General features: G+C 30.3%; 2 protein-coding genes across 2 annotated transcripts; one reads left to right on the forward strand and one right to left on the reverse strand.

Moving 5' to 3' along the window:
* Positions 1-1390: 1390 nt before the first annotated feature.
* On the reverse strand, positions 1391-22823 carry LOC112692883 (attractin-like protein 1). The gene is made up of 22 exons (XM_025567698.1): positions 22579-22823; positions 20051-20254; positions 19795-19923; positions 19448-19644; positions 19207-19380; positions 19068-19147; positions 18661-18991; positions 18398-18581; positions 17458-17772; positions 17226-17387; positions 16959-17142; positions 16710-16874; positions 16449-16632; positions 7271-7438; positions 5476-5619; positions 5133-5282; positions 4610-4774; positions 3978-4194; positions 3826-3904; positions 3492-3629; positions 2995-3109; positions 1391-2906 (listed from the first exon to the last, which is right to left on the reverse strand). The coding sequence occupies exons 1-22, from the start codon at positions 22821-22823 to the stop codon at positions 2746-2748; spliced, it is 3891 nt and encodes a 1296-aa protein (XP_025423483.1). The 3' UTR covers positions 1391-2745.
* A 278-nt stretch (positions 22824-23101) lies between these two features.
* Positions 23102-23974, forward strand: LOC112692884 (elongin-C). Its single transcript, XM_025567699.1, has 3 exons — positions 23102-23442; positions 23530-23723; positions 23784-23974. The coding sequence occupies exons 1-3, from the start codon at positions 23413-23415 to the stop codon at positions 23923-23925; spliced, it is 366 nt and encodes a 121-aa protein (XP_025423484.1). The 5' UTR covers positions 23102-23412; the 3' UTR covers positions 23926-23974.
* Positions 23975-26093: the final 2119 nt, after the last annotated feature.

Below are 26093 nucleotides of genomic sequence, written 5' to 3' on the forward strand. Positions count from 1 at the left end.
AATATATTGTATTTCATAAAGATAAAATGCATTTAGTTATAATTAAAGTTCATTTTGTACTATTCTAACTCGTTATCAGTTACCAGAAGAAATCATATATTTCCTAGTATATTACAAAAACATTCAACAAATTGTTTGCGCTTGGGTGGAATGATTGTTTTATTTTATGTTAATAATTTTAATTTTATTTATTTAGAAGGACGCCACCCTCGCATGTGTTATCTCCATCTAACGCACAATATGGCAAATGTGCGTTCAGTAGTTCAAATGTAGTGACGTTAGCTTTAATATTAGAGTAAACTGACCTATTTTTAAATTTTAAGGAAAGAACATTATCTTTGTTTTGTTGGTTGGTTTATTCCGATATTTTAATTTTTAAACGACTCATGAGTACCTAACCAAAAGTTATCCAAATCCAGGAATCTCATTGATCTCATCACTTTTAATATTATAACTTAGTTTGTCAACGTATAATTTAAAAAAAATTAAATTTGATAATGCTATTTCATTTATCACCAAATTATTTTTAAACAAAAAAATTGTTGACAATCTCTAAACTTAAATAATTTTTGAACGTTTTTTTAAATTTAAGAACTGTCTAATATAATAACATTACCTAACAATGAAGCTTATAAAAACAAAAATATTTTACTGCAATGACGTCATAGTAGGAGATTTATAAGATCAAAAAAAATATAATGAAATTAATGAACCTAATATCTAATTGCAACAATATTATGATATTCTATATAAGGATTTAAAGACATTATTTATCCTATAATGAGGAAAAAAAACTAATAACCATTTTAGTTTCAACAAAAATAGATATTGATGTCAACTAATTGTGTACACATGTAAATTGTAAATATTCAATATATGCCACCGAAAATATGGATATAACAATAAAGGATTTTAAAATAGGGTCTCTAGTGTTAATAATTAACAACTAATAAGTAATTAGCTCAAGTAAACAAATATTTAACATTAAAAAAGAAATATAATTTAATAGTTTTTTTTCTTAACAGACATACAATAATAATTTAAATAATAATAAAAAAATTGGACATTTTTAAAAAAAATTAAAAACTAAAATTAACATTATTAACTAATGATATAATAAATATTTATATATAACATTAATATTTTTATACTCTAAACATAATATAACTGTAATAATGAATATTAATTAGCATCAATGTTATAATTGGAAAATTATATATTGTCTGTAAAATCAAAAATTATAAATTAATAATAACTAAAAAAAAAAAAAACCTTCTCATAAACAAGTAAGCATATCTAAAATCACAGAAAATATTTATTATTATTATTATTATTATTATTAACAATATACATTTCTTATAAGAACGTAATAAATTTATTTTATGATACATGTTAACATTTTTTATGCCATATAAAAATTAGTATAATCTACCTAAAATGATAAAAAACGTTTTAAACAATTACGCATAGTATCATCATCACCGAGGTCATAGTATACATAATATATTATATTATACACAATAATCAATATGATGGACAAATAATTTTTAATTAGGTCTCTTCATTTACTCATATGTGGTAATCGTAACATGTTACCACAAGAAAATTAAAATAATAGGGCAGAAAAAAGATTCAATTAATATGAAAGGATCAACAAGCCATGGAAAAACCACTTATATGTGTACTGTATCATATATATTCAAATAATATCATGTTTGGAAATGAATATGAATTGCGATTGTGTGTCCCCGACACAATATTTTTCGAATCGATTTGTCTCAATGGCGACGGGAGACAAAAAAAAATTATCTAGTTAGCTATAAAAGATATACTACCAATTTTGTTGTATGCATATATTATATATTATAGAAGTATAGTTCCCCCTACGATAGAATAAATGAAAATGCTGACAAAAGATACATACTGTGTGTGTGTGTGCACGCGCATGTGTTGGTCGATTGTACATTTATGTGTGCAAAGCATAATGAAACACAGACAACACCAGATTACTTTGACATGTCTTACCAAAATCTTAAGTACAAGTCTTGTAAATGATCAATAAGCGAAAATTAGAAATCATAATCATAATTTAGCATTTAGATGATTCCAATTTACATAGTAATTAAGATCATACATACACAATATTACACAAGATAATTAAACATTATGAAATAAACTGGTATTTTTAAAGGTACACATGACAACACAATACGACGAAAAAGCCTTATCTAATATATAATAATACTATTTCGGTGCAAGTAACAATAATTACGATAGTAATAATAATTATATGTAATATGTATATAGGAATGTGTATGGGCAAGCGAGGAGAAAATTATATGAGTAAGCTAAGTGAGAATGTGTATGTATCGATAAATAAACAAGGATATGAGGAGAAGGGCAAATGGTCAAATAAAGGAAAAATGAGCATAAGGAGAGATTCGATAAAGATATTAAAATATGAAATAAATTTAAGCTACTGCCAAGCATTTTAATAGTGGTTAGTAGTATAGTAGTATTTTAGTGGGTAGTAGTAATAATACATAAATGCACCGCATACCATCAAGTGTATACGATCTCATCAGTCTTATCAGGTTAGACTATATATAATATTATAAAGTTACATAGGTTTTTTTTTATACAATATAATTATTATATTACGTGTAATACCGAGAAAAGAAAAATTGCCACCGCCGCCAGTGGAGAGGAAAGCCATTAATATCATTATACTATTATGTAGGTGTTTTAAATGCGTGCTTCGCTCGGATGTTGACTGGCTTTCAAGCCTCTGCCTGTCCAACGGACATCTTCTTTACCCGGTAATGGAGAACTACCATTGTCAATTCCATTAGTCTTGGATTGCTGAACGTTGCCTACCACCACTAGAGCAGAGGCTATTGCTAGGCCTAAAGTAAACCAATAAATTGAAAATTGATTCTTGCAATAGCTTTGTACAAGTACACTTTAGTTAAAATACATGAGTAATATACAAACCTGAGTATCCATGAGGTGTGTATCTATCATTGCCAGTTGGCTGTCTAACCAACAACGTAAGTACAGCCGCTTTATTCCCAGCGCATGGTTCTAAAGCCACAGGATTTGGTACATCCTGCAAACACATGAGAATTTTAATATGATGAACACAATTTGGAAATTTAATTTAAATAAATTTTAGATATATCTATATGATTTTAACAACAAGTACTTGATCAATTTTTAAATAACAAATACTTTAAGTATCAGACTGACTGATTACATTTAAATTAACATCTAATACAGTGTTGAATAACCTGGGAGTTGTTAAATGTTAATAGTAGATTTAAATCTGATTTATTACTGAGTGTAATTTATTTTAATTGTGCAAAAGTTGATATATTTTTTTTTAGCATATGATAAATACAATATATAATAAAACTGTTACAATTGCTATTATTTTAAGTACCTATATAACCTCAATTAATATACAATAATGTACTTTAAAGGAAACTTACAATTTTGCGTTTCCTCAAATTATTTGAAACAGAAATCGTTGGTATTTGATTACCATGCACAGTATTTCGTTTTTCTATTTCCATTTCAACCACAGAAAATGGTCTACTAGCCATTTGTTCCATTTCCACAAACATTCTCTAAACATAACAGAGTATGATATTATATAAAAATATTACTTATAACAATTTTATAAAAATGTTTGTTATCAACTTTCAAGCATAATAACATACTAAACTAATAACTCATTCTAAGCTCTAGACGTGTAAATTGTTTAAATGAATAAACTACAGATTTTTTTTAACTGATCAGTACTACAAAAATAACAAAACAAACCTGTCTTCTTCGATACATATCATATTTCTGTTTGAGTTTCCATAGTATGGCAGCCACCAATAGTAATAATAAAAAACATCTGCAATTTTAAAATATAGTTTTGCAAAATTTTTAAAAAAAATAAATACATATAATTAATTTATGATACGTACGACGAAAATGTGATGAAAAACTGTTGAAGATTCAGTTTGGGATATTGTGAGAAAGATATTTGTATCCAGAGAGGAGGCTTAAAATCATAAACATAAACGTAAAATGTAGTTAACGACATGTTACTGTCAGTACCAAACATGTATTCAGATTTTAAAAATCTTGTTCGGAAATTGGTGCAGTTTTGTAATGGCATAAGCATCTTTTCCGGACCATAAGCTACAATATGAGATATAATAAAATTATAAATACAATTAAACATAAATAATTTAAACAACAAAATTAAATGACAGTATTGCAATTTTTAATCTGGATGACCAATCATCTAACTTATAAGTAGGCTATTATTTTTGTTATTTACTTATCTTATGGGAGATACATTACTTAAATGTATTACATTATAAATCACACCAATAGTTAAATAATAATTATTAAATTGTAAATAATGTATAATGAACACATTGCACCACGTGTATGAAAGATTGAATATAATGAATATATGATTCATTTTAATATACAAATGTATATTGATGCTACATGAAAAAAATCACCTTTGGACTGCTATTTTGTTTTCATTAAATAACTAAGGTATACTAAAAACTAAATATTCATCATTATAACGCAGTATTTTTACCTGAACGGACGGTGATGTTCATTTTGGCCATCACCGAACAGGTGATGCTAAAATCGGCGTCCACATCAGATTTTGACGGGGAATTCTGAAAATTGATTTGAGTGAACCTCAGATCGTCTTTTTTTGACAGATTGAACGTGAACTGATAGTCGATAGTCAGATCGTCTACAAAGTTAAAAATTTACTTGGTATAGAATTCCAATAACTTGAAGTCTAACGAAAAAGACAATGTTGAAACCGAAAAGAATGTTATCAAATATATTAAACGTGTTTAAATTTTATCAAGAATTTAAACTTATCGAATTTCAGGTTATAGAGATTCCGTTGTATTTGATAAGTAGAAACAACAAAGTATGTTGTGAAAAAACATCATTTTTAAAATAAATAAAGATAAGTGTAATTCAAATCGCTTATAATTATTATACACTGTAATGTACATACAAATAACTCGCGTTTAATTTTATCTTTGAGAAAAAAAATTTTTCTCCCAATTTGTAGCATTCGGATTACACCAAATACTTACAAAAACAGGAACCGTGATTTGACGGATCTCCTAGATAATGATTGTTCGTGTCACATTTTTCACAATTGTCTCCGATTATCCCCTTTGTCGTACAATAGCATTTACCATTCTCTTGATTGCAATGATTACCCTGGTTGTTGCACCGGCATTCTAAAAAATATCGATTATGAGGTCAAAATTAAAGAATTTAAACGGTTATTGTTATAAAGGATTCACTGAACTAGGAGTTGACACTTAATTTTTTATCCATCGTTGGTAACATTATCACTAATAATTATACCTAACCATGATCCATTGCAACTATTCATAGTTGCAAATACGAATGGAATTAAAATGTAATCACCTTTACATTCACCGCCGTTGACTGGGTTCCCGTAGAAACCCTTGATGCACGTCTCGCAGTTTTGGCCTTCTGTGTTATTTGAACATGGGTGTATGCACACATCAGTATTGTTCATGCAAGTGCTGTGGCCGTTGCACTGGCAAGCTGTGTAATTAGTAAACAAGCATATTAATATAATCGAAACGACAAGAAAACAAATATTTTTGTACCAACGAGTTCAATTTATTATTTTTACATGCATTTAAGATTCGAAAATGTTTCGGTAAACATAAATTTAATGTTACAATATTCATATTTTTATATTTAAAGATTATTACATTGCAATACTAGTACAAAAAATATAATTATTTATTATAGGAATTTAAATTTTCTAAATTGCTTGATTATAATTCAAATATTATCTATCGTTTCTGTTAAAAAAAGTGTATTGAAAATGCCAAAAAAATTCCACGTAATGCATATTTACGAGAAACGATAGTAGACGAATAAATCGATACACACATAGAAAAAATTGAAAATTGTTACCCACATACTTAAATTAAAATATCATTTATTTTATCGCTTGATTAATTGTTATATATTTAGTTATTCTAGAATCAACTATTAGGAATAACTATTCGGTATGTGATAATTAATTTAAAACAAATTGGGATATTTTATTTTATGAGACAGTTTATTTTTTTTCAAGTCAAAAACGATGGTATAGAAAAAAATAGGGAAAAATAATTAATTGTTGAGTTATCTAGCTTTGAAATTTACATACATTTGATATTCCCATTATTTATCTAATAATCCCAACACATAACCGGGGCCGTAGCAAGGGGGTGGCGAAAGGTGCCTACGCCTCGGGCGCAATTCCTGGGAGAATGCAAAAATAAAAAACGAATTAAAAATTACAACGGTCAATGCCGTATATTTTGTTTACAAAATCTTTAACATCCTTCATATTAATTAAAATAATCATTGAAAATTAAATCTAATAAGCATAATATTTTTAAATTAATAATACATAAAGGCGCATTTTGAAGTTTCACCCCGGGCGCAATGTTTGGTTGCTACGGCACTGCGCATAATTTATTAATATTATGGTGGAATGGAAAGGTTCAGAGAAGGAAATCTACAAGTTCAAATCCACATGAATGCCAAAAGGAACATTTTTGCCCTTTTTTAATTTTTTCACGAATATAATTTTGATAATTGTCTGAGAAAACTTTTATACAGTCGATAAGGAGGCATCGGTAATGGATAATTATAACTAAATTACATTAATTTCACTGTAAGATTTTACCAGACGTAGTTTTCCATAGCAAATCGAGGGATATTTTGAATAGAATTTTTCTATGAAATTGCAGTTATTAAAATTTAAAGTGTGTGTATATATATATATAAATGCAAATTAATTGGAAAAAGAATTCTAAAATCTTGAAGAAAATAGTAAGGGTTCGAAACCAGGAACTAGTAATTACCCCATTCTAAATCTTCTACTGCATCATAATAGTGATAATCTAGATAATTTATTGAATGAGATATTGGCTGTATAAGAAGCAAATAAAAATATTTCAAATTTCAGAATCTCTTAATCTCAAAAACTTATAATTTTTGCAAATTTTTTTGATATTTTTTCTACAACAATGAAATATTTTGGTTTCGAAAAAAAAATGCCCCGTAGAGTAAACAATTTTCAAAAAAATTATTCATCAATAAACGATAAGATATTATTATTGCAATAAATAATACGCGCATCGTCTGTAATACTTAAAAAACAAAAAATTAACATTCCAATGTTTATACTAACTCGGGCAGTGTGTGAAATACCATTTATTTTGAGAACACGACTGTGGCGGGGTGTTTCCCCCCGCCATACATGATCCTAAACCGGTGCCAGACCCATCATCACACCAACCACATTCTGGATCGTCTCGGCAATCCACGCAAGTCTTGTAGTAGTTACATTGTGAATTTCCTGAAAATATAACGGCAGACTAGTGATAAGTTTTTGTTAATTGGGAATATTTTTTTTTAAATTTGTTAATTTAACAGAACTATTTCTGCTGGGTTTTCATTTTCACTTTCATCTTAAATTTTAGATAAGATTGTTTGTGCAATTCTAACGTTTTGAGTTCGCACTTTTAGAAATCAATATGGAGGTTAAAAATTCTCACAATTATTATAAAAACTAATACACTGTTTTATTGAGTCATTAATTAAATATTCATACACTCATAAAAAATTAATACACTGTTGCTCAACTGTTACATAACTGACAACGCGATGCCGGGTTAGGATCAGGCGTGTACGTATAAAATGGACAAATGCATGGTCAACATTTATCCCCACATATTAATACATACATATTAAAGATAATAATAATATAATATCATATAATATACTATGGTGTATATAACACCCCCAGCGCTAAATGGAAAATATTTGTCCATTACATAATTTTGGGAAAAGATTTTCCAGGTGGAGAAGCCGCTTTTTCATTTAATTCTATCTCTTCATATACCTTTGGTGTTATGACATCTTCTAATTTTTTCTTACAATGTAATATATTTTTGATTTTATAATATAATAATAATAAACTAGAGCCCACACTGATGACTATTATCATGATACTTATTATATATAAATAATTCAATATACTAGAAGTTGTTTCTTTCTCTGATTTTTCCTCTAACATTGTGTGTAAATCATTTAGAGATATAACAAGATTTTTCTTGAATTTTTTATTTTCTTTGTATAAAAATGCATTGCTAGAAATTTTATTAGCTATTTTGATATAACCTTGGAATTTCAAAGAAGTATTCAGTTTAGGAGCAAAATCTTTATCGACTTTCGAGGTGATTATTTTTGTAGGAATGAGAATTTTATTATCATCAGTATGTACCTCACAATTACTATCCAAGTTAAATATCCCCGTGCCTTCTATGGTTATAATGGTTGAGGTAATGTCCTCACATCTTATATGTATTTTAGTCTTATTTGCTGCGTTGAGCCAAGAATTACTATTTCCTAACTTAAACCATATATTCACATCTACTTTGATATACTTAAGATTACAATAACTAGGTAAATTTTGAGAACTACGAAATATCATTGCTTCACAATTATTTTCTAAATTGTGTAGTTGCTGTTCATACGGGCGTATAAAAGTGTTAGAGTATTTTTTACAATTTGATAGTTGCGGGTTAGTTATACATAATATAGAAAAGATTTTTCTATGCCTATGTATTCTATATTGGAATCAATTATCCCATATATGTTGTTTTGTATGGGACATGGTAACGGTAGCTGATTATACAATGAGAATTTGTAGCTATCGATTAACAGAATCGTAATAATAAAAATTAATACATTTTTAATATATACAACACTGGTTGAGGCTAGCTGAATCAGTTCAAACAATCTAGGCTTATTAACTTCAATTGGCAATCCTAGTCCTACGGGTAGTAGCATTTTTATTTCTTTAAGTTGTCACATTAAAACATCTGTATCAAAGAGACTAAAGTGAATAAAACCTTATACCGCTGAATTGACAATATTCTCTAATGTTTTTGTTTCATATGCGTATTGTGCTAAGATTATATTTAATAAAGTTATCTTTTCCCTTCATGCATTTTTTTGCGATAATAACTGCTTTAATTCTTTGAAAGCATTTTGGCATAGGTCTGTCCATACAAATTTGGCATCCTTTAAAGTACATTTGTTAGTGGTTTAGCAATTTGATTTAAATTCCGGATAAAACGTCTGTAATACCCGGCTAAACCAAGGATAGATTTAATCTCCTTTTCGTATTTTGGAACAGGAAACTGTACAACACAGCTAGTCGTTTTGGGATAAAGTTTAACACCTTCATCTGTGATTATGTGACCCAAGTATGCAACTTCTGTTCTCAGGAATTCACATTTCGACGGTTGAAGCTTTAGGTTGAACTGTCGGAACCGTTCAAACACAGTTTTCAGTTGAGTTTGATAGTCCTCCAGAGATGTTTCGATAATTATTACATTAACGAGATAGAAAAATGCCTTCACATCATTAAGACCCACTAGGACGCGGTTCATCATTCTTTGAAAAGTGGCTGGTGCCCCTTTCAACCCAAAACACATCCGTTGAAATTCATAATGTCCTTCATCCGTGCTAAAACCGGTCTTTTGAGTGTATGGGTATTTGGTGGTATCCACTTGCATTGTCAAGGCAGGTGAAATACTTGGCCTTCCCCAATTGATCGAGTATTTCCGTCACGTTAGGCATGGGAAAAGCATCACCTACTGTGATACTGTTGAATTTCCGGAATCCATAACTACTCTGCATTTCTTGTTTCCCGATGCATCTTCTTTCTTCGGCACCACCAATAATGATGCGTTCCACGGGCTGTTGCTTTGCGTTATTATACCATCTCGTTTCATTTCTTCCACTTGTTTAGCAATTTCTCCATTTTGGGCATATGGTAGCTTATATGGTTTTTGATATGTTGGTTGTGTTACACTAGGAGTTTTTATTTCATAATATATTGCATCGGTGCATGTCATTACATCACCTTCCAAATGAAATATGTCGGCATATTCAAAGCATAGTTCTTGAATAGTGTTTCGTTCTTCAATTGTCATATGCTCTGTACGTAATGTGATTTTTAATCTTTCGATTCTATTCGAAGAATTTGAAATGATTTGTGTTGATTGAGAAATAGTTTTTATGGAGACTTCATTGATTAATTCGTATGTAAAGCTTATCCAGACATGATATTTCCAATTCGCATGGATTGTCTGATGTGTTGATAACACTTATCAATAACTTGATTTAATACATTGCTGCAAGAGATATTATCAGTGTCGGTTGCGCATGAATCAGAATATCCTTGTATTCCATTTCCTAGTTATTTACATAGGCAGGGAAAATAGTTTCACAACGTGCTTGAAGCACCATGTTATTCCCATCGGAAACGAAAAGTTCTCCTTTCCCGACGTCGATGATTGCCTGGTTTTCCGTAAGAAAGGGATTGCCTAGAATGCCATCTCCGGTTATAGGAAATTCTGCGTACACCACAAAAAATTCTGTTCCAAAGTTTTTGTTTCCAATTAATATATCTAACGGAGTCGAACCGATAAGGCGTGATTCCTATGGACGCGTCTGCAGACGCGGCGCGATTCAAATCTCAGCCGCGTTGCACTAGTTTACTTGTCTATAGATGGAACCGATTCCTATGACAATCGCTGCGGCGCGCGACCGCGATCTAGCGACTGCTCCGAAGGGAATCAAATCGCGGACGCGCGTGGCTGTGTGTTTATGTATATTATATTATACATATTGTTTAGTACATATTATTATACACTTTTTCATAATTTTTTAAAAATGTCATGGTTAACACAAGTTACGTTTTCTCCAGAAGAAGACGTAAAATTAGTAGAACTAGTAAGTGGACATCCTTCTCTCCACAAATGTTTTTCGATGAGTATACTGAAGACACCTTCTGTTTTCCTAGTTAAAAATATCTCATGTGCTTTGTTAGAATTGTTAAACATTATTTTATTAACAATTGTTTATTCTTCATCTACTTCTTGTAAAATAATTAAATTTAAAATTAACTTTTGTTTTTTGTTTAAAGACATTTTGAAAAAGAAACAGATATTGTAAAATGAGCTGTTGTAAAATACGTCTTGTTGCTAACGCAGACTTGCAGCAAATGGTTCGTCGCGGTCCGGCGCGGTGCGGCAGCAGTCGCGCGGTTATAGGAATCCGTACCCAAACCGCGCGGCCAAAATATCGACCGCGCGACTGGGACTTGAATCGCGCCGCGGCACGGCGCGTCTGCAGACGCGTCCATAGGAATCACACCTATAGAGTTTTTACTTTCATTGGTAATACCCTATAGCTGATATTTTCTATTATTGTCAATTAGAACATCATCTCGTAGTGCATTGATTTTAATTATGTTGACATCTGCTCCAGTATCCACCAACATATTTACTTTATCTGTGGTGCTTTGTGGAGATGAGCATGTAATATGTTTATTTTTAAGTTGTGTGAATTGAAGAATTAGTTTGTCTGATTTGGGCTTACTATTTTTACGTCCTTGACCGAACGAATGCCCTCTCCGTTCAGTCTCGAATCGTTTCCAGGCGTTGAAGGTTGATTGTCGATCCTTCCTCTGTTTATCCGCTCTCCTTTTTTTGAAGCATTCGTCTATGCTGTCCTTTGTTTTTGCAGAATGAGCAGGATATTTTACGTACAGATGTACTTAGTGTCGCCGGTTGTATATAATTTTTCTGACCTGTGTCCGTTGAAAACGAATTGATCTCTGCGAATCTGTACTGTGCAGTATTATGATTAGTCCTACGGCATATTGAACAATATTTAGAAACTATATTCTTCCCTTGTCTATCCTTTAGAAACGTTGAATCTAGGTTCGATCTTAGTAGCTTTTCTTTCTCTAAACTATCTTTGATGACCTCTTCTAGCGAAGCGTGATGGCGCGCTTTGATAGTTTGTCTTAAATTCGGTTCAAAGCCTTCGACGAAGGTGGTCAAAGTTGCAGCTTTAATATAATCTTGAATGGCAGTTGCAGCTTTTGTACTTTTTCCGCTTACACTAATATTACATAGCTCGCAAAGAAGGTTCTCTACTCATGTCGCATAGTCCTGAACTGATTTATCCGGTTTTTGTCGTGTAGAGTTCAATTCAAGTAAATACCAGAGTGTTCTCTGCGCGCAAAACGAACCTTTAAGCAATGTTTTAAGACCTACCCAATCTATTATAATTCTATTTTGCGTTAAAGCAAAAGCCTTACTACCCGATTCTGTCCGAATTGCTTGAACTAATACAGTTTTTAACGAGGGGTCTACGTTTTCCATTGCAAAATCGCAAGCATTTAAAAATTGATATATGTCTCCCTCCTTTTTACCTTCGAAATTAGGTATACATTTTATTAAAGTTTCTAGTGATAATGTCGGTTGGGCCATACTTAAATTTTCAAAATATCAATTAGATTTTTATCGTCACTACAATTTATATAATTTTCTCTCGCGAATGCGCGTGTTACCGGCTTATTTATAGTTGGGTTATTAACAGCAGAATTGTTTTCACTAAATTCGGTTAAGCCTCTTACAGGGTTTGACATAACCTATTTAATCTACAATTATATTAACGCTAATGATACAATCCCAATTACTTATACTATATAATAAAAATTATTTAAGTAAAATAAATTGTATACATTCAGTTACGTATAATAAAACTTACAATATTACGAGATATCTGACAAGTATGTGTATAGTAGACGGTCGATTGTCTGTTGATCACCTCTTCCCTTGGAACTTGTTGAACGTTGGTTTTGAGTGTCTTCGTCCTTAATGATCCGATGTCGATCCTACGAAGTCTTAAAGTTTCTTCGGTAACATTCTAGCTCCGAATCTGATGGCGCGGAGACCACATGCAATACGCAGTAGGTTTATCTTCCTCTTTTGAATTATTATTAACACTATCAATATACGTAATTATTTGTTACGTATTATTGCGTGAATATGTTTAACAGTATACTTTGTATTGTATTGTATAATTCGATGTACTGCTGATGTTAGTTTTTCGACAAGAGTAGGTCACTGTGTTATTTTACTCTTTTAGCGCCTCTATCAGTAGTAAACTAATTAAGTGTGAGAAGGCGTGCTCGTAAATATTATCGAGCGCCTCCGTGTTTGTGTTTGACAGGTAAAAAAAATTGCCGTCAGCGTTTTTTTTTCTTTTTATATATCTATGTGTGAGCATGAGACTTCCTGTCACTCTGAACGGCGACAATTATACTGTGAATAGTTATGGCGTATATTAATACGTCACAACTACATGCACACATACACAATTGTATATATACGTGCGTGTATAAAGTGGTCGTTTGAATAACATAAGTGTGAATTCACCCGCGAGAAGACTTGGAATATTTTCGCCGTCCTCTCGTAAATGCTTCCTTATGTTGTTTTTCCAAAAGAGCACCACTGCCATCAGTTGTCGTGAGCCGCTCGGTTATGTCTGTAGGATCAGTTTTTGCGATAGGTTCGGTTAATTCCACCGATCACAAGTAAAGTTTTGAGTTCACACTTTTGGAAGTCAACGTGGAGGTTATAAATTTACACAATTATTATAAGAAATAATACACTGTTTTATTGAGTCGTTAATTAAATATTCATACACTCATAAGAAATGAATACACTGTTGCTTAGCTGTTACACGACTGACAACGCGATGCCGGGTTAGGGACAAGCGTGTACGTATAAAATGGACAAATGCATAGTCAGCATTTATCCCCACATATTAATAAATACATATTAAAGATAATAATAATAATATAATATCATATAATATACTATGGTGTACATAACACATATATTATGAACCGGATAATGACAACGACGACTAGTTAATAGCCGGACCGCAATTGCAAAAAACAAATGAAAGACCTAACACCTCACCTGGTTTATCTCCCAAACTAAAAAAATCTACCTCAATCCAGCTTAAACAACTTAATGGGTACTCTGCCTTAAGTAATTTAGTAGATAATGATATGAAAACTAATCACATTAATTCTAATTAGAATGAAACAAAAATCCATATACCACCACTTATAATTATTAAATCTAATATGGAATAATCAGGTTTTTGTGATGCGATAAAAAAAACCTTTTGTTCAAATGAATTTATTTGTAAAAGTAATTTAAATTAATTAAAATTACAATTACACACTCCTGACTCATATCGAAAAGTTATATACCTATTAAAGGATAAAAATGTTAATTTTCATACATATCAAACCCAACAGGAAAAACCATTCCGTATAGTTATTCGCAATTTACATCACACAACTAATAAAAACTTCATAAAAAATGATCTAAAAGCCCATAGTTATTCGGCTATTCAAGTAGTTAACGTGCTCCAATGTCAAACACAATGACCATTGACTCTTTTCTTTTTTCGATTTGGAACCTAACTCATTGGAAATACCTCTTTACCTGAAAACCAAAACTATCAAAATATACTCTAAAGCCACACAAAATTTATATACTGAAAAAAACAACCAGTTTTAAAACTTTGCAAACAATAGTAACTCTTTAAATTTAACTAGCTGACTAACCTAATTTATAAATGAACTCAAATTAATATTCAATCCATTAATCACATTAATTAAAACAGTCTTTAACAAAGTTCTCTTAAAAAATGATTAACAATCATATCAACGCTTCCAAAATAACCATACTTCTATGGAACGCAAACGGCGTGTCCCAACACAAAAATGAATTACTTTTACTCTATAAAAAAAAAAAAATCAATATAGCCCTTATAACCGAAACTCATCTCATAAACAATTCAAATTTTAATATATTCGGTTACTCACTATATAAAACCAACCATCCTGATGGTTCTGCTGATGCTGGAACCGCAATTCTTATCTCTTCTGACATACAACACAATGAATTCCGATACTTTCAAGAACCATTAATGCAAGAAACAATTATCTGCATTATAAGAGAAGGCACTTTTAAAAATACTATGACGTCTTATTCTCCAAAATAACCATTTAATCCCAAAGAACCAATTCGGATTTCGAAATAGCATTCAACTATTCATCAAATCCATAGACTTACCAACGAAATCTCAACTGCCCTGAAAAATCAACAATACTGTTCAGGACTCGTTTTAGACATAGCTCAATTATTTGACAGAATGTGGCATAAAGGTCTTCTATACAAATTAAAACATTACATGCACGCTCCAAACTATCTCATTATGAAATCATATTTACAAAATAGATCTTTTGTCATACGTCAAGAAAATGATCTATTGTCCACCCACCAAATTTATGCCGGAGTTTCACAAGGTAGTGATCTGTCTCCCGATCTATATAACTTGTTTACAGCCAATGTTCCTTAATCAAATAACACCTTCCTTGCCACATACGCTGACGATACTGTTATTCTAGTAACCAGTGCAAATCACAACCAAGTTACCAATTCACTCCAGACTCAAGAAAACAAAATTGACTCATGAAAATTCAAGTTACTTCTACTTTAAAAAGATCCCTGAAGAATGTCCTTAATTAATAATGAACAACATCCCTATACCTGTTCGAACTGAAATAAAGTACCTAGGTATAACATTCGACAAAAAATTAACATGGTGACCGCATTTAAAGGAAAAATAAAAATCAGCAAACAATAGACTTCATCTCCTCCGCCCTCTCCTAAACTCAAAAATATCACTCCAAAATAAACTACTCATTTATAAAACAATTATAAAGCCAGTTTGGTCCTATGAAATAGTAATATGGAGTCCTGCAAAACCATCTAACATAAGACCAACACAGACATTTCTATTAATATCTTTGAGGCTACTAACACATGCTCCCTGGTACGTTTCAAATCTTTCTCTAGATAATGACTTAAAAATAACAACTAACACCGAACTAGCTAAAACAATGTATAAGTACTTCCATCAACATTCAAACACAGATAGTAACTTACTCATATCACAAATGTCTACCATTATTCTATCTAAAAACTCACCTCGCAGACTTAAACGAAAAAGGTGTTGAAATCAATTAAACTAAAGAGGTGTTACCAATGGTTTATTTCCTCAACATGTTATTCTTGTCAATTTAATTTCTGTTTGTTATCAAATTTGCTCATTGTAATTTATTTATTTGTACAGATTGTAAATTTTCTTTAAAAAAAAATATGTATTATGCCACATAGCACAAACATAAATTTATATCTTTATGTTTATTCCAACTAAAGTTCATACTAAATTACTAAGCTGTCTTGTAATTTTATGGACTGTACAACATTGAATATAAGACATTATCTATTTATTAAAAAAATATATATATATATATCAACCAGTAAACTTTATATTGTACATTATAGACCAAATTATAAATTTGTATCAACTATAATTTGTAAGTTGGCTTAATAGTATAATTAATTACTTACCAGGAGAAGCTCGACAGCGGTGTGCATCTGTTGTCCATTCTCTGCACTGACCATAAGGAAATGAAGATGTATACGCATTCTTATCAATGCATCGTTCATTATTTTGACACCAAATGCATTCATCTTTTGTGCAATTTGTACACTCAGTATAATGGTCACAAATACTCTCGCATACAACTGGTGACTATAATAGTAAGAAATTATCAAATGCTGTCAACTAAATAAAAATAGTGATAAATTAAAAAAAAAAAAAAGACAAACTTTCAATTCATAAGGTATGGAATAGTTGTTTGGTCTACACATGTGAACATCAAGTTTAGAATCCCAAAAACATCCTGTATGTGTAACACAAGACTGACAAGAATGAAGATGATTGCAACGTATATCAGTATTGTCTTTTATGCATTGATAACCAGATGTTATAGGCTACAAATACAATATCATAATTAAGTATAAGATATACAATACTATAGGGCATAATTACACTAAATATACAAACAATATACTTACACGCTCTATGCTGTATGGAATATCTTCTTTATTTGCAGTGCACTGTTCAATATCATGAACACAGGAGTTTGACAAAGGGCACCAGCCGCAACGATGAGTATGGACACATGATTCACAAGTAGTTTGATGATTACACTGAATATATATTTCTCTGACTTGAGACTTACTTTCTTCTGGACAACGACTACATTTTTTTTTTAATACATACCATATTTAATATTTGTATAACATTTTTTTTAATTATTACTTAAGAAGTGAATATATTACCTATATGTCATTTCAAAATCTAAAGAAGGTGTTGTTGGTGGGATTTCAGAAAATGGTAAACAGATACCTTTTTCATTATCCCACATACATTTGACTCCAAAATGACGACTGTTTAAACAATTAGTAATCATGTTATTTGATGAACAATTTCCAGGAGTAAATCTGTATTTGGAAAAAAGGTTGTTAAAGTGATTAGTGTCAACAAAATATTAAAAAATTAATTTTTTCCTACTTGAGAATATCATTAAGCATTTGACCATTGAAACCACCATAGATATACATGGATTTTTCAAATGTTATTGCAGAATGTCCAAATCGCATCAGACTAGTGAACAAGTTGGAAGGCAATGTCATTTGTGTCCAAGAATCACAATAAGTGTCATACAACAATGGCTGTGCAGTATAACACTGACCACTAGATGGTACCAAATTTATTCCAGTTTCATTATGTATATTTCCACCATAAATCAACATTAAACCTCCAAGAGGTTCTAGCATTGAACCACTATGCAGAAATCTTCCACTAGGACCATTACTCATAAGATACCTATAAAATAAAATATTCATGAGGTAAAGATTAAATTTAACTAATTTAAAAATTATTGTAATTACAGAACTTAAATTATAATTCAGATATTAGAGAAATAAAAAATACAAATATAAAAAAAAAAAAATTAATTGCTATTTTAAAAATTGTATTATAAATAGATATTATATTATTCAAAACAGGTGTCAAAATCATAACAAATAAATGTTCTCTCAACACTAGAAACTTCCTAACACATAAAAATTAAAATCATTGACTGAATTTACGCTTAAATTTTGTTCCTAAATTCTAAAAAAAGTTGTTATTTGTAAATTATGAAATTATTTTAATAAAAAATATTTCCATAAAATACATCTATCTTAGACTTAATATCCTTAAGTGTTAAGTTAAAATTATAAAAAAAAGTTTGTATTAATTACTTGACTAAGAAACTACAATTACATTCTAATATAATATTTTAAGTAATAAAAATTGTTAATTATTGTAACCAGAATAATTTTATCTTTGATAAATGTTTTAACAAAGTATTTCTAGGTAGTATGAAATATAGCCTAACAAAGTAAAAAAAAATTGTAACAATAATCTAAAATTAACGATAAAATTAATATTAATATTTAATAATTACCATGTATGAGTATAAGGATCATAAGCATAAAGATTTGAGGACAAAGCTGACTGCAGAGGGCTCATGGACACATAACCACCATATACAAGAATGCGTTCAGTTACAAAATCCCAAACTGCACTATGACCATAACCACCCTTCACTGGATAACCTTTAGTTTTAACAACTGCCCATTCTCTAGTGCCTATAAAATAAAATGTATACAGATACAATAACTATAAAAATTTTATAGTTATATACTTATATATATATTAATGACATACCAAAATAATATTCTTGAACAAAATTCAAAAATCCATAAGTAGGGGAATGACCAAATAAAACAATCATTCTTTCTGTCACTAATTTACCACCAGATCCAGATGAAGTTGACGGTGATATAATTGAAGGTGGTACCAATGTTGCTGTATGCCCAGCACTACGTAATGGTCCACATAAATCTTGATTTGTGAAACCGATATGCATAAGAGTGCTTTCACATGATCCAGTATTAACTGTGACATTTTCCCAGGATTTTGCACTTATATCATACGCCCACAATTCATTACAGACTACTCCATCTTCTTTAACACCGCCATAAACATAAATTTTATCCTAAAAAAATAACAATAATTTTTTATCACAATTAGTTGTATTATTATACTGATTATTAAGATGAAATTATACGTACACCAAATAGCACAGAAGAATGTCCATATCGTATAGTCGGTGCTGTTTTGCTTATTACATGAGGAGTTTCCCACACATGACCTAACACATAATAGAAATTATACTTTACCATTTAAATCTAATATTTAATAATAACTTACCATTGAAATCATAAACATACAGCATGTGTCCTTTTTTAAAAGACTCACCCCCAACAATATACATAGAATCTTGCCACACAACAGCAGTGTGAGAAGCAGATCCTTGGGGAATAAAATCATTAGTCTTAATTACTTCCCAGTAACCATGTTCAGCTACTTGACTACAGTCATCACCTACACAAAGTATAATTAATAATTATTAATATTAAATTGAGTATAAATCTTTTAATATTTAATTTACCTTTATATTTTGGATTGCAGATACAGCGATGCTGTTCTTGATCACATACTCCATTACTGGCTGTGCACTTATTTGGACAAATTGGAATATGGCAAGCTTCACCAGTAAATTGGGCATCACAAGTACATACAGAGTCTATACAAATACCATGCCCTGAACATTCTTTAGAAGAAGTTGTACTTGGACATGTGTTTAAACTGAAATTTTTTATATTTAAATTCTGTTTACAAAGATAAAATGAACATGCGGTTCATGTTATTATGTTATGAAAATTATTAAATAGGTTAACACCACTTAAATTAATTATTTTAGGCATACAAGTTAAGTTAATTAATTTTTTTAAATACCTGTAACTAATATTAAATCCAGACAAATTATAAGCAATATCACTATAAAAATGTAATAAAACAAATCCGGAATGAGCAACTATTTCTGGTACACTGTGCAATGAGTAGTCTTTTGAGTACATAAGGCCACTAAAAAAGTATACTTAATTAGGATAAAAAAAACGTGTTTGGATAATATTTAATTTTTATAAATAGTTGATAGAATTTATGTATAAATTCATACACTTGTGTACATAAATACGTAAATATTACAAACCTGTAAACACCAAGAAGTGGAGAATGAACACTGTCCCCATCATATATATATAAATGGTCCCAACCACACTCAGTAATGAATTCTTCAAAATGCAGTCTTATTGTGGAGTTTGTAGAATTTCCTGCTTCTATTAACCAGCTACACTTCACATCAGTTGAGTAATTACCAATACCATCAGATATATAACCAGAAGTTCCATTCAATCTGCAAATTTAATTTTTCATTTAATTTTTCATTAACTTTTCATCAAAACAACTGATGAAAAACGACAAAAATGAAAGTACAAATTGTTTGATTTAAAAAACGTAAAAATGTATGAATTAATAGACAAAGCTACTTTTATCAGTTGTAACATATATTTTAATAGTTTTTAGTTTTTAATATATCCAATATTTAAATTAGCAATTTCTAAAATGTAAAATATTTATTAATTTATGTCAACCGTATAGCTATATCACGTTAATTTCCATTTTTGAATATTTGGATGTAATGACAAAAAATGGCAAATCCATGTGGCGGGCAGCGAGTGTAATATATTTAGCCGATCAAGACAATAATAGTTTTTGTTGTCGTTATTTATACGGTTAGTAAAATTAAATAGATAACGGACTATAAATATCTACGCTTTATTGACAATAATATGCGATTGTGGATAAGTCATAATACTATGATCGTTAACATTTTATCAATGAGCAATTGTTGTATTTATCAAATCATTGTTTTCAACTTATTTTCATTTGTTTTTTGTGAATTGTATACCTGTACAGGCGCGTACACAAAAAAATATTTTGGGAGGGGTTTTAGGTTGTACATTTTCATAATAATATAATCTATATACCAATTTTACTATATAAAAACATATTTAATATCATTAACCTGAATTTCGGTAGGGGTTTGAACCCCTAAACCCCCCCCCATGTGTATGCACCTGTATCTGTATGTACCTTACTATCACATTATATACAAATAAATAAAAAATATTATTTTGGTAATAAATACAGGCCATATACAATCATGATGTGTAAAAAAAATGTACCTAACAAGTAAGTTGTTATGATTTAAAAATTAATTTGAATTTCATTTCAGGATAAAATTTAAATTTAACTTTATTAAATATTTTATTTTACATCGAAAATCAAAGATAATCCCAGTTTTATTCTTTTGTTTTTACGAATTAGTGTTATAAAACAATAACAATAAAAACAACTGAAAAATTATGTTATTTAAAGAAAATAAATTATAAAATTTAAATATTCAGTACTTCATAATGACAACATTGATTTATAATTGAAAAAAAACAATATATATATAAGTATAACTTCAGTTGATTATTGAGAATATAACTAACTAAATATTTTTTTTACAGGTTTGCAAACTTATCAGTATACTTTTATGGTAAATACATTTATGGTACTGTATTTTTTATACATATATTATGACTTTTCAAATTTGATATTTAATTTCTTTAAAATGAATATTTATATTTTTAGTATGCATTAAATACAATAAACAACTAAATACTTTGTTGAAACAATGTAAATATATTTATGCCAAAAGTTTCATAGTAATATTAAATAACTCTCATTTAATATTAAAAAAAAATTTAAATCATAATTAAATAGTAAGCAATGCTATGTTTTATATATGAATTAAATATGAAAGTTTAATCACAGTTTTTAAAAACAAAAAAAGTTTATAGGAATACGATAATGTAAAATAAAATAAATTATTTAATTTATTATGAAGTTAATAATTATATAAATTCAGAAATAGATTTACCATTTGTTCAGCTAAAACACTAAAAATTGAGCATCCCTTATCCAAGTAATTAAAATGGACATTTTACTATTTATTATTTCTTTAAAACTACCATTATTTAATTTCTTTGAACTTTATGAATATAATTTTTAGAACTTACAACAATAATGTGTGATGAATAAAAAACTTACAAATAAATATTAAATGTAAAAAAAATTGAATGTATTTTCACTTGGTATACCTCTTTATAATTATTAATAAGACTAATTAAGTTATAATAAGTATATTTAAATTAAATAAAACAATATTGTAAATAAATCATTTCTAATTACCAAATTTATATATTCTTATTTACTAGTTGAGTACCTATAAATTTGAAATAATATTTATACATTTATATGAAGAAAAAAAAACTAGGCCACACAAATAAGTTACACCAAGATGTTTTATACCAAAGTTAAATCAGTTCAAACTATGTTCAAATGCAAATATGAGTTGGAAATTGAATAGGGATTAATTGATTTATAGAACTGATAAATATTTGAATAACTTAAGACCAACAATTTTTTATTGTTTTGAATATACGCTAGCAGAATGGATGAGGACCTGTATTCACTGACAATCGAACAACTCTTCTTGTCAACAACAGTGTGTGATTCGATAATTCATAACAAGTTGACCCATATTGCAAGGACAAACTGGGAGGTTCTAATAAGCACAAGACCTCAGTATCTCAACGTCTAGTTCGTCATACGCAGTCCGTAACTCACTTGACTTTGCCTCCGCAGTACTGGCACAGTTTCCCTTGCCATCCGTCATGACACAGGCACGTCCCATTCAAGCAGACACCGTTCACGCACTCGACGTCTTTGCACGATTCCGGTTCGCAATACGCCACGGACGCCAGGACTAACGCCAGCAGAGCGAGATCCGCTGCTGCAGCAGCTGTCGCCGTCCGTTTCCGTCGGTATTTGGATTTGAACAGGAACAAAAACATGTCGACCAGAGCTTTCATGGCGTGCGGCGGCTAACGTCGTCGACCGCACGGGACCGATTAAGGATATATATTTTTTTCTTTTTATTTACACTATTACTATTACTATTATTGTTTACGTTTTCGTTACCGTGTCCCACAAACGTTGACGAATGCGGTCGTCGCAATCGCCGTTATCTCGGTTCTGCTGTTGTCTTGCACGACCGCTCACCGTCTCTGTCGCACACGCGCTCGTCACGGTCAACGTGAACGTGATAACGCTACTCGACGCAGTGGGCCCCGCACGGCGACGGCGCTGGCCGACAGGGACGACCAATCGTTACCGCGGTGCGTCATATGTTTCGCGATCGACGCGATTCGGTTGGTGCATTGCGTCCGGTCGGCTTGCGCGCACGCGCACACCCGCACTTATTCGCACTTCTTTCCTGGTGATAAGAGGATAAGACCGCGGCGACGGTACCACTCGCCACTTGGTCACAGGATTTTTACGGGATTCCGCGATAACCGTCAACGGCCGGAGTTCGTCCGCCGACTTGTTCCGCGTGCAGTCGGTTCCGTTCGGGTTGCACCACTCGTCTCGCCAGGTCGTTGTTCTCCGTTGCCCAACAAGATGAGCGTCGACATGGCGGAAGATGGACAGGTGAGGACGAAGACGATCGTGACCGTGCAATTATACCGAAAACCGTGATGTGCGTTTTATGATTTTTTTTTTTTTTTTTGTACCCAGGACGAGGAGAACGTCTCGTATGGCAATTGCGAGGGTCCAGACGCCATGTACGTTAAATTAATCTCAAGCGACGGTCATGAATTCATTGTGAAACGAGAGCACGCCTTGATGTCAGGCACGATCAAAGCTATGTTGAGTGGCCCTGGACAGTTTGCTGAAAACGAAACCAATGAAATCCATTTCAGAGAAATACCGTTAGTACCTATGTTTGGTAAGTGGTTGATAACAGAGTACATGTATTATTTTTTTTTTAGCTCGCACGTTTTACAAAAGGTGTGTATGTACTTTACGTATAAAGCTCGTTACACTAATAGCTCAACTGAAATACCGGAGTTTCCCATTCCACCGCAAATCGCATTGGAATTACTGATGGCTGCAAACTTTTTAGATTGTTAACACCTGATATGTAATGCAAAAAATTACAATCTACATTTTTTAAAAAATATTCTTCTCATAAACTGTTATTTAATCTTAAAAGGAAAAATAATTAGTACCTAATCTATATTATGTATGTATTATGCAAATGATAACACATTTATTTTAAAAAAACTGAAATCCTTATGAAAATAATTTACCAACTAAAAGTCAACAATTTTTAAACTCTATGAGTTGTTGTTGTTTGAATTTACTTAGTATGTAATACCTAATGACAAAAGATAATCAATTTGTTACTGCCCTGTTGGAATTTGTATAAAGCTTATTTATGCATAATTGATCAGATACCTACTGAATGTATTTTTTATACTCATAAATGTCAATATCTCCAAACTTAATGTAGGTTCTTCATTATTGGGTCAGATGTTTATTGAACAATATTATTATTAGAATAGTATATTACTATTGTTTTGTGATTTTTTCCAACCGGAAGTAACTAAAATAATGTGTTTTTTAAGTGACCTACTGGTCACAATTTGCATACTACTTACATAATGTAATTATAATTTGGGAACTGATAGATATTCATAAATTAAGGTTCTAGAATTATTTTTCCACAAATTTTCTAATTCTTATTTTGAATTTTTGAGTACATTATCTACTTTAGCATATTTTATGGAATATGTGTAAACATAATAATCTTACTATAAATTTAAGTTTTGTTTCATCATGAAACTCTTCATTTTTATTAGGTTATGGTAAAAACAAATTTTTAGCGCAACATTAAATGTTGATTTTTCAAGTAAAACATAAATTTTATGTTTTACTTGAAAAATCATTATTGTTTTAAACTAACATGTACATTTTATTTTTCGCATATTAATTCAAAGAAATCTTTTCATTTTATTTTAAATTTACATCATATTACAGTTTTTATATTTTAATTTTACAAAAACGATCATATTTATGCTGCAAAATAAGATACATAATAAATTTGTTGTATAAATTATACATATTGTCTGCAATGTAAATATAATTATTGGTTTAAAAATTAATAATTATATATAAATATATATATATATATATAAAGTAAAAAAAATAGTAGAGGCAGCGAAAGTCTTTCAAGGACTGTAAAAGCTATGGAAGAAGATATATATATATACATATCAGTGGCATGTACAGAAAATATTTTTGGGAGAGGCTACTATGAACAGAATTTAATTACCACTGCTATCTAAGAATTACTAACAGAACACAGTAGGTACTTATCTACATTCTACATTTTTTTTACAGAATGTCCCAAAACAATTTGATGTTGGACGCAAATTTTAAATAAGCATAAAGCACCATTAAAATATAACAAATGTTTAAAATAATTTTTCATTTTTTCATTTCGGGGGTGGGCTATTACCCACTAGGCACCCCCCTGTATATGCCACTTATATATATGTATGTACAATATTATTAAAATCAAAAATTAAGATTTCCTCTGCAAATGTTATTTAAATATATATAGATATATTTGTATATTGGTTAAACAAGTAGTAGTGTGTTTATTACTTGAACACTATTAAAGTTTACCTTTAAATTGTTATACTTAGTGCTCGAAAGTCAATGTCAGTCTTTGTCAATTTTTTTTCATTAATGTTTAAAGTTTGAAATATAACAAAATTGATTATTTTCATAAATATTGGCAATCTTTTTTTTTCTTAGTCTAAGATGTTATTACAATTACTATATATATTAGCTTGCAAACAGAATTTGTATTCAAGTACAATGCCATTTTTTTTTCAATCGCTGTTTAACAGTTTTAATACACATCGAGTATTTAATTTTCCGTTATTATAACCCCTCTTCCTACCGTTGTCTTCGGGTGGCAACTCAGAATCAAAATTGTCTTTAAACATAACCAGTGGTCCAGATCATTGTTTCACCCTTGTTACCAGTAAAAATAGTAAATGTAAGTCAAAAAATGATTCATTTAGCATGCCCTGTGTCTCCTAAACTGAAATAAATTATTGTTGTAATGTTTAGTTTTTGTTCCATAAACGGTAACCTCAGTATTATCTTTTTGTATGGCAAAGCCGTTATGTGACTGAACACGTGGTACAGAAGAGTTATCTTTTTAAATATATAAGAGTTCTTAAATATATAGTTTATGTGTTTTTATTATTATAAGTTGACTGAGT

This window comes from Sipha flava, unplaced genomic scaffold, assembly GCF_003268045.1.
Source record: "Sipha flava isolate LNK unplaced genomic scaffold, YSA_version1 77_pilon_pilon, whole genome shotgun sequence".
Lineage (NCBI taxonomy): Eukaryota > Metazoa > Arthropoda > Insecta > Hemiptera > Aphididae > Sipha > Sipha flava.

Bases quoted from the DNA above. Each gene is read 5' to 3' on its own strand.
- LOC112692883 (XM_025567698.1), bottom strand. From the start codon at position 22,823: ATGAAAGCTCTGGTCGACATGTTTTTGTTCCTGTTCAAATCCAAATAC. The intron at 20,255-22,578 runs GTGAGTTACGGA...TTAAATTTGCAG, and splicing joins TACTGCGGAGGCAAAGTCAA to ATTGAATGGAACTTCTGGTT. The intron at 3,110-3,491 runs GTAAGTTTCCTT...ATGTGTTTGCAG, and splicing joins ATTTGAGGAAACGCAAAATT to GATGTACCAAATCCTGTGGC.
- LOC112692884 (XM_025567699.1), top strand. From the start codon at position 23,413: ATGAGCGTCGACATGGCGGAAGATGGACAG. The intron at 23,443-23,529 runs GTGAGGACGAAG...TTTTGTACCCAG, and splicing joins ACATGGCGGAAGATGGACAG to GACGAGGAGAACGTCTCGTA. The intron at 23,724-23,783 runs GTTAGTACCTAT...TTTTTTTTTTAG, and splicing joins ATCCATTTCAGAGAAATACC to CTCGCACGTTTTACAAAAGG.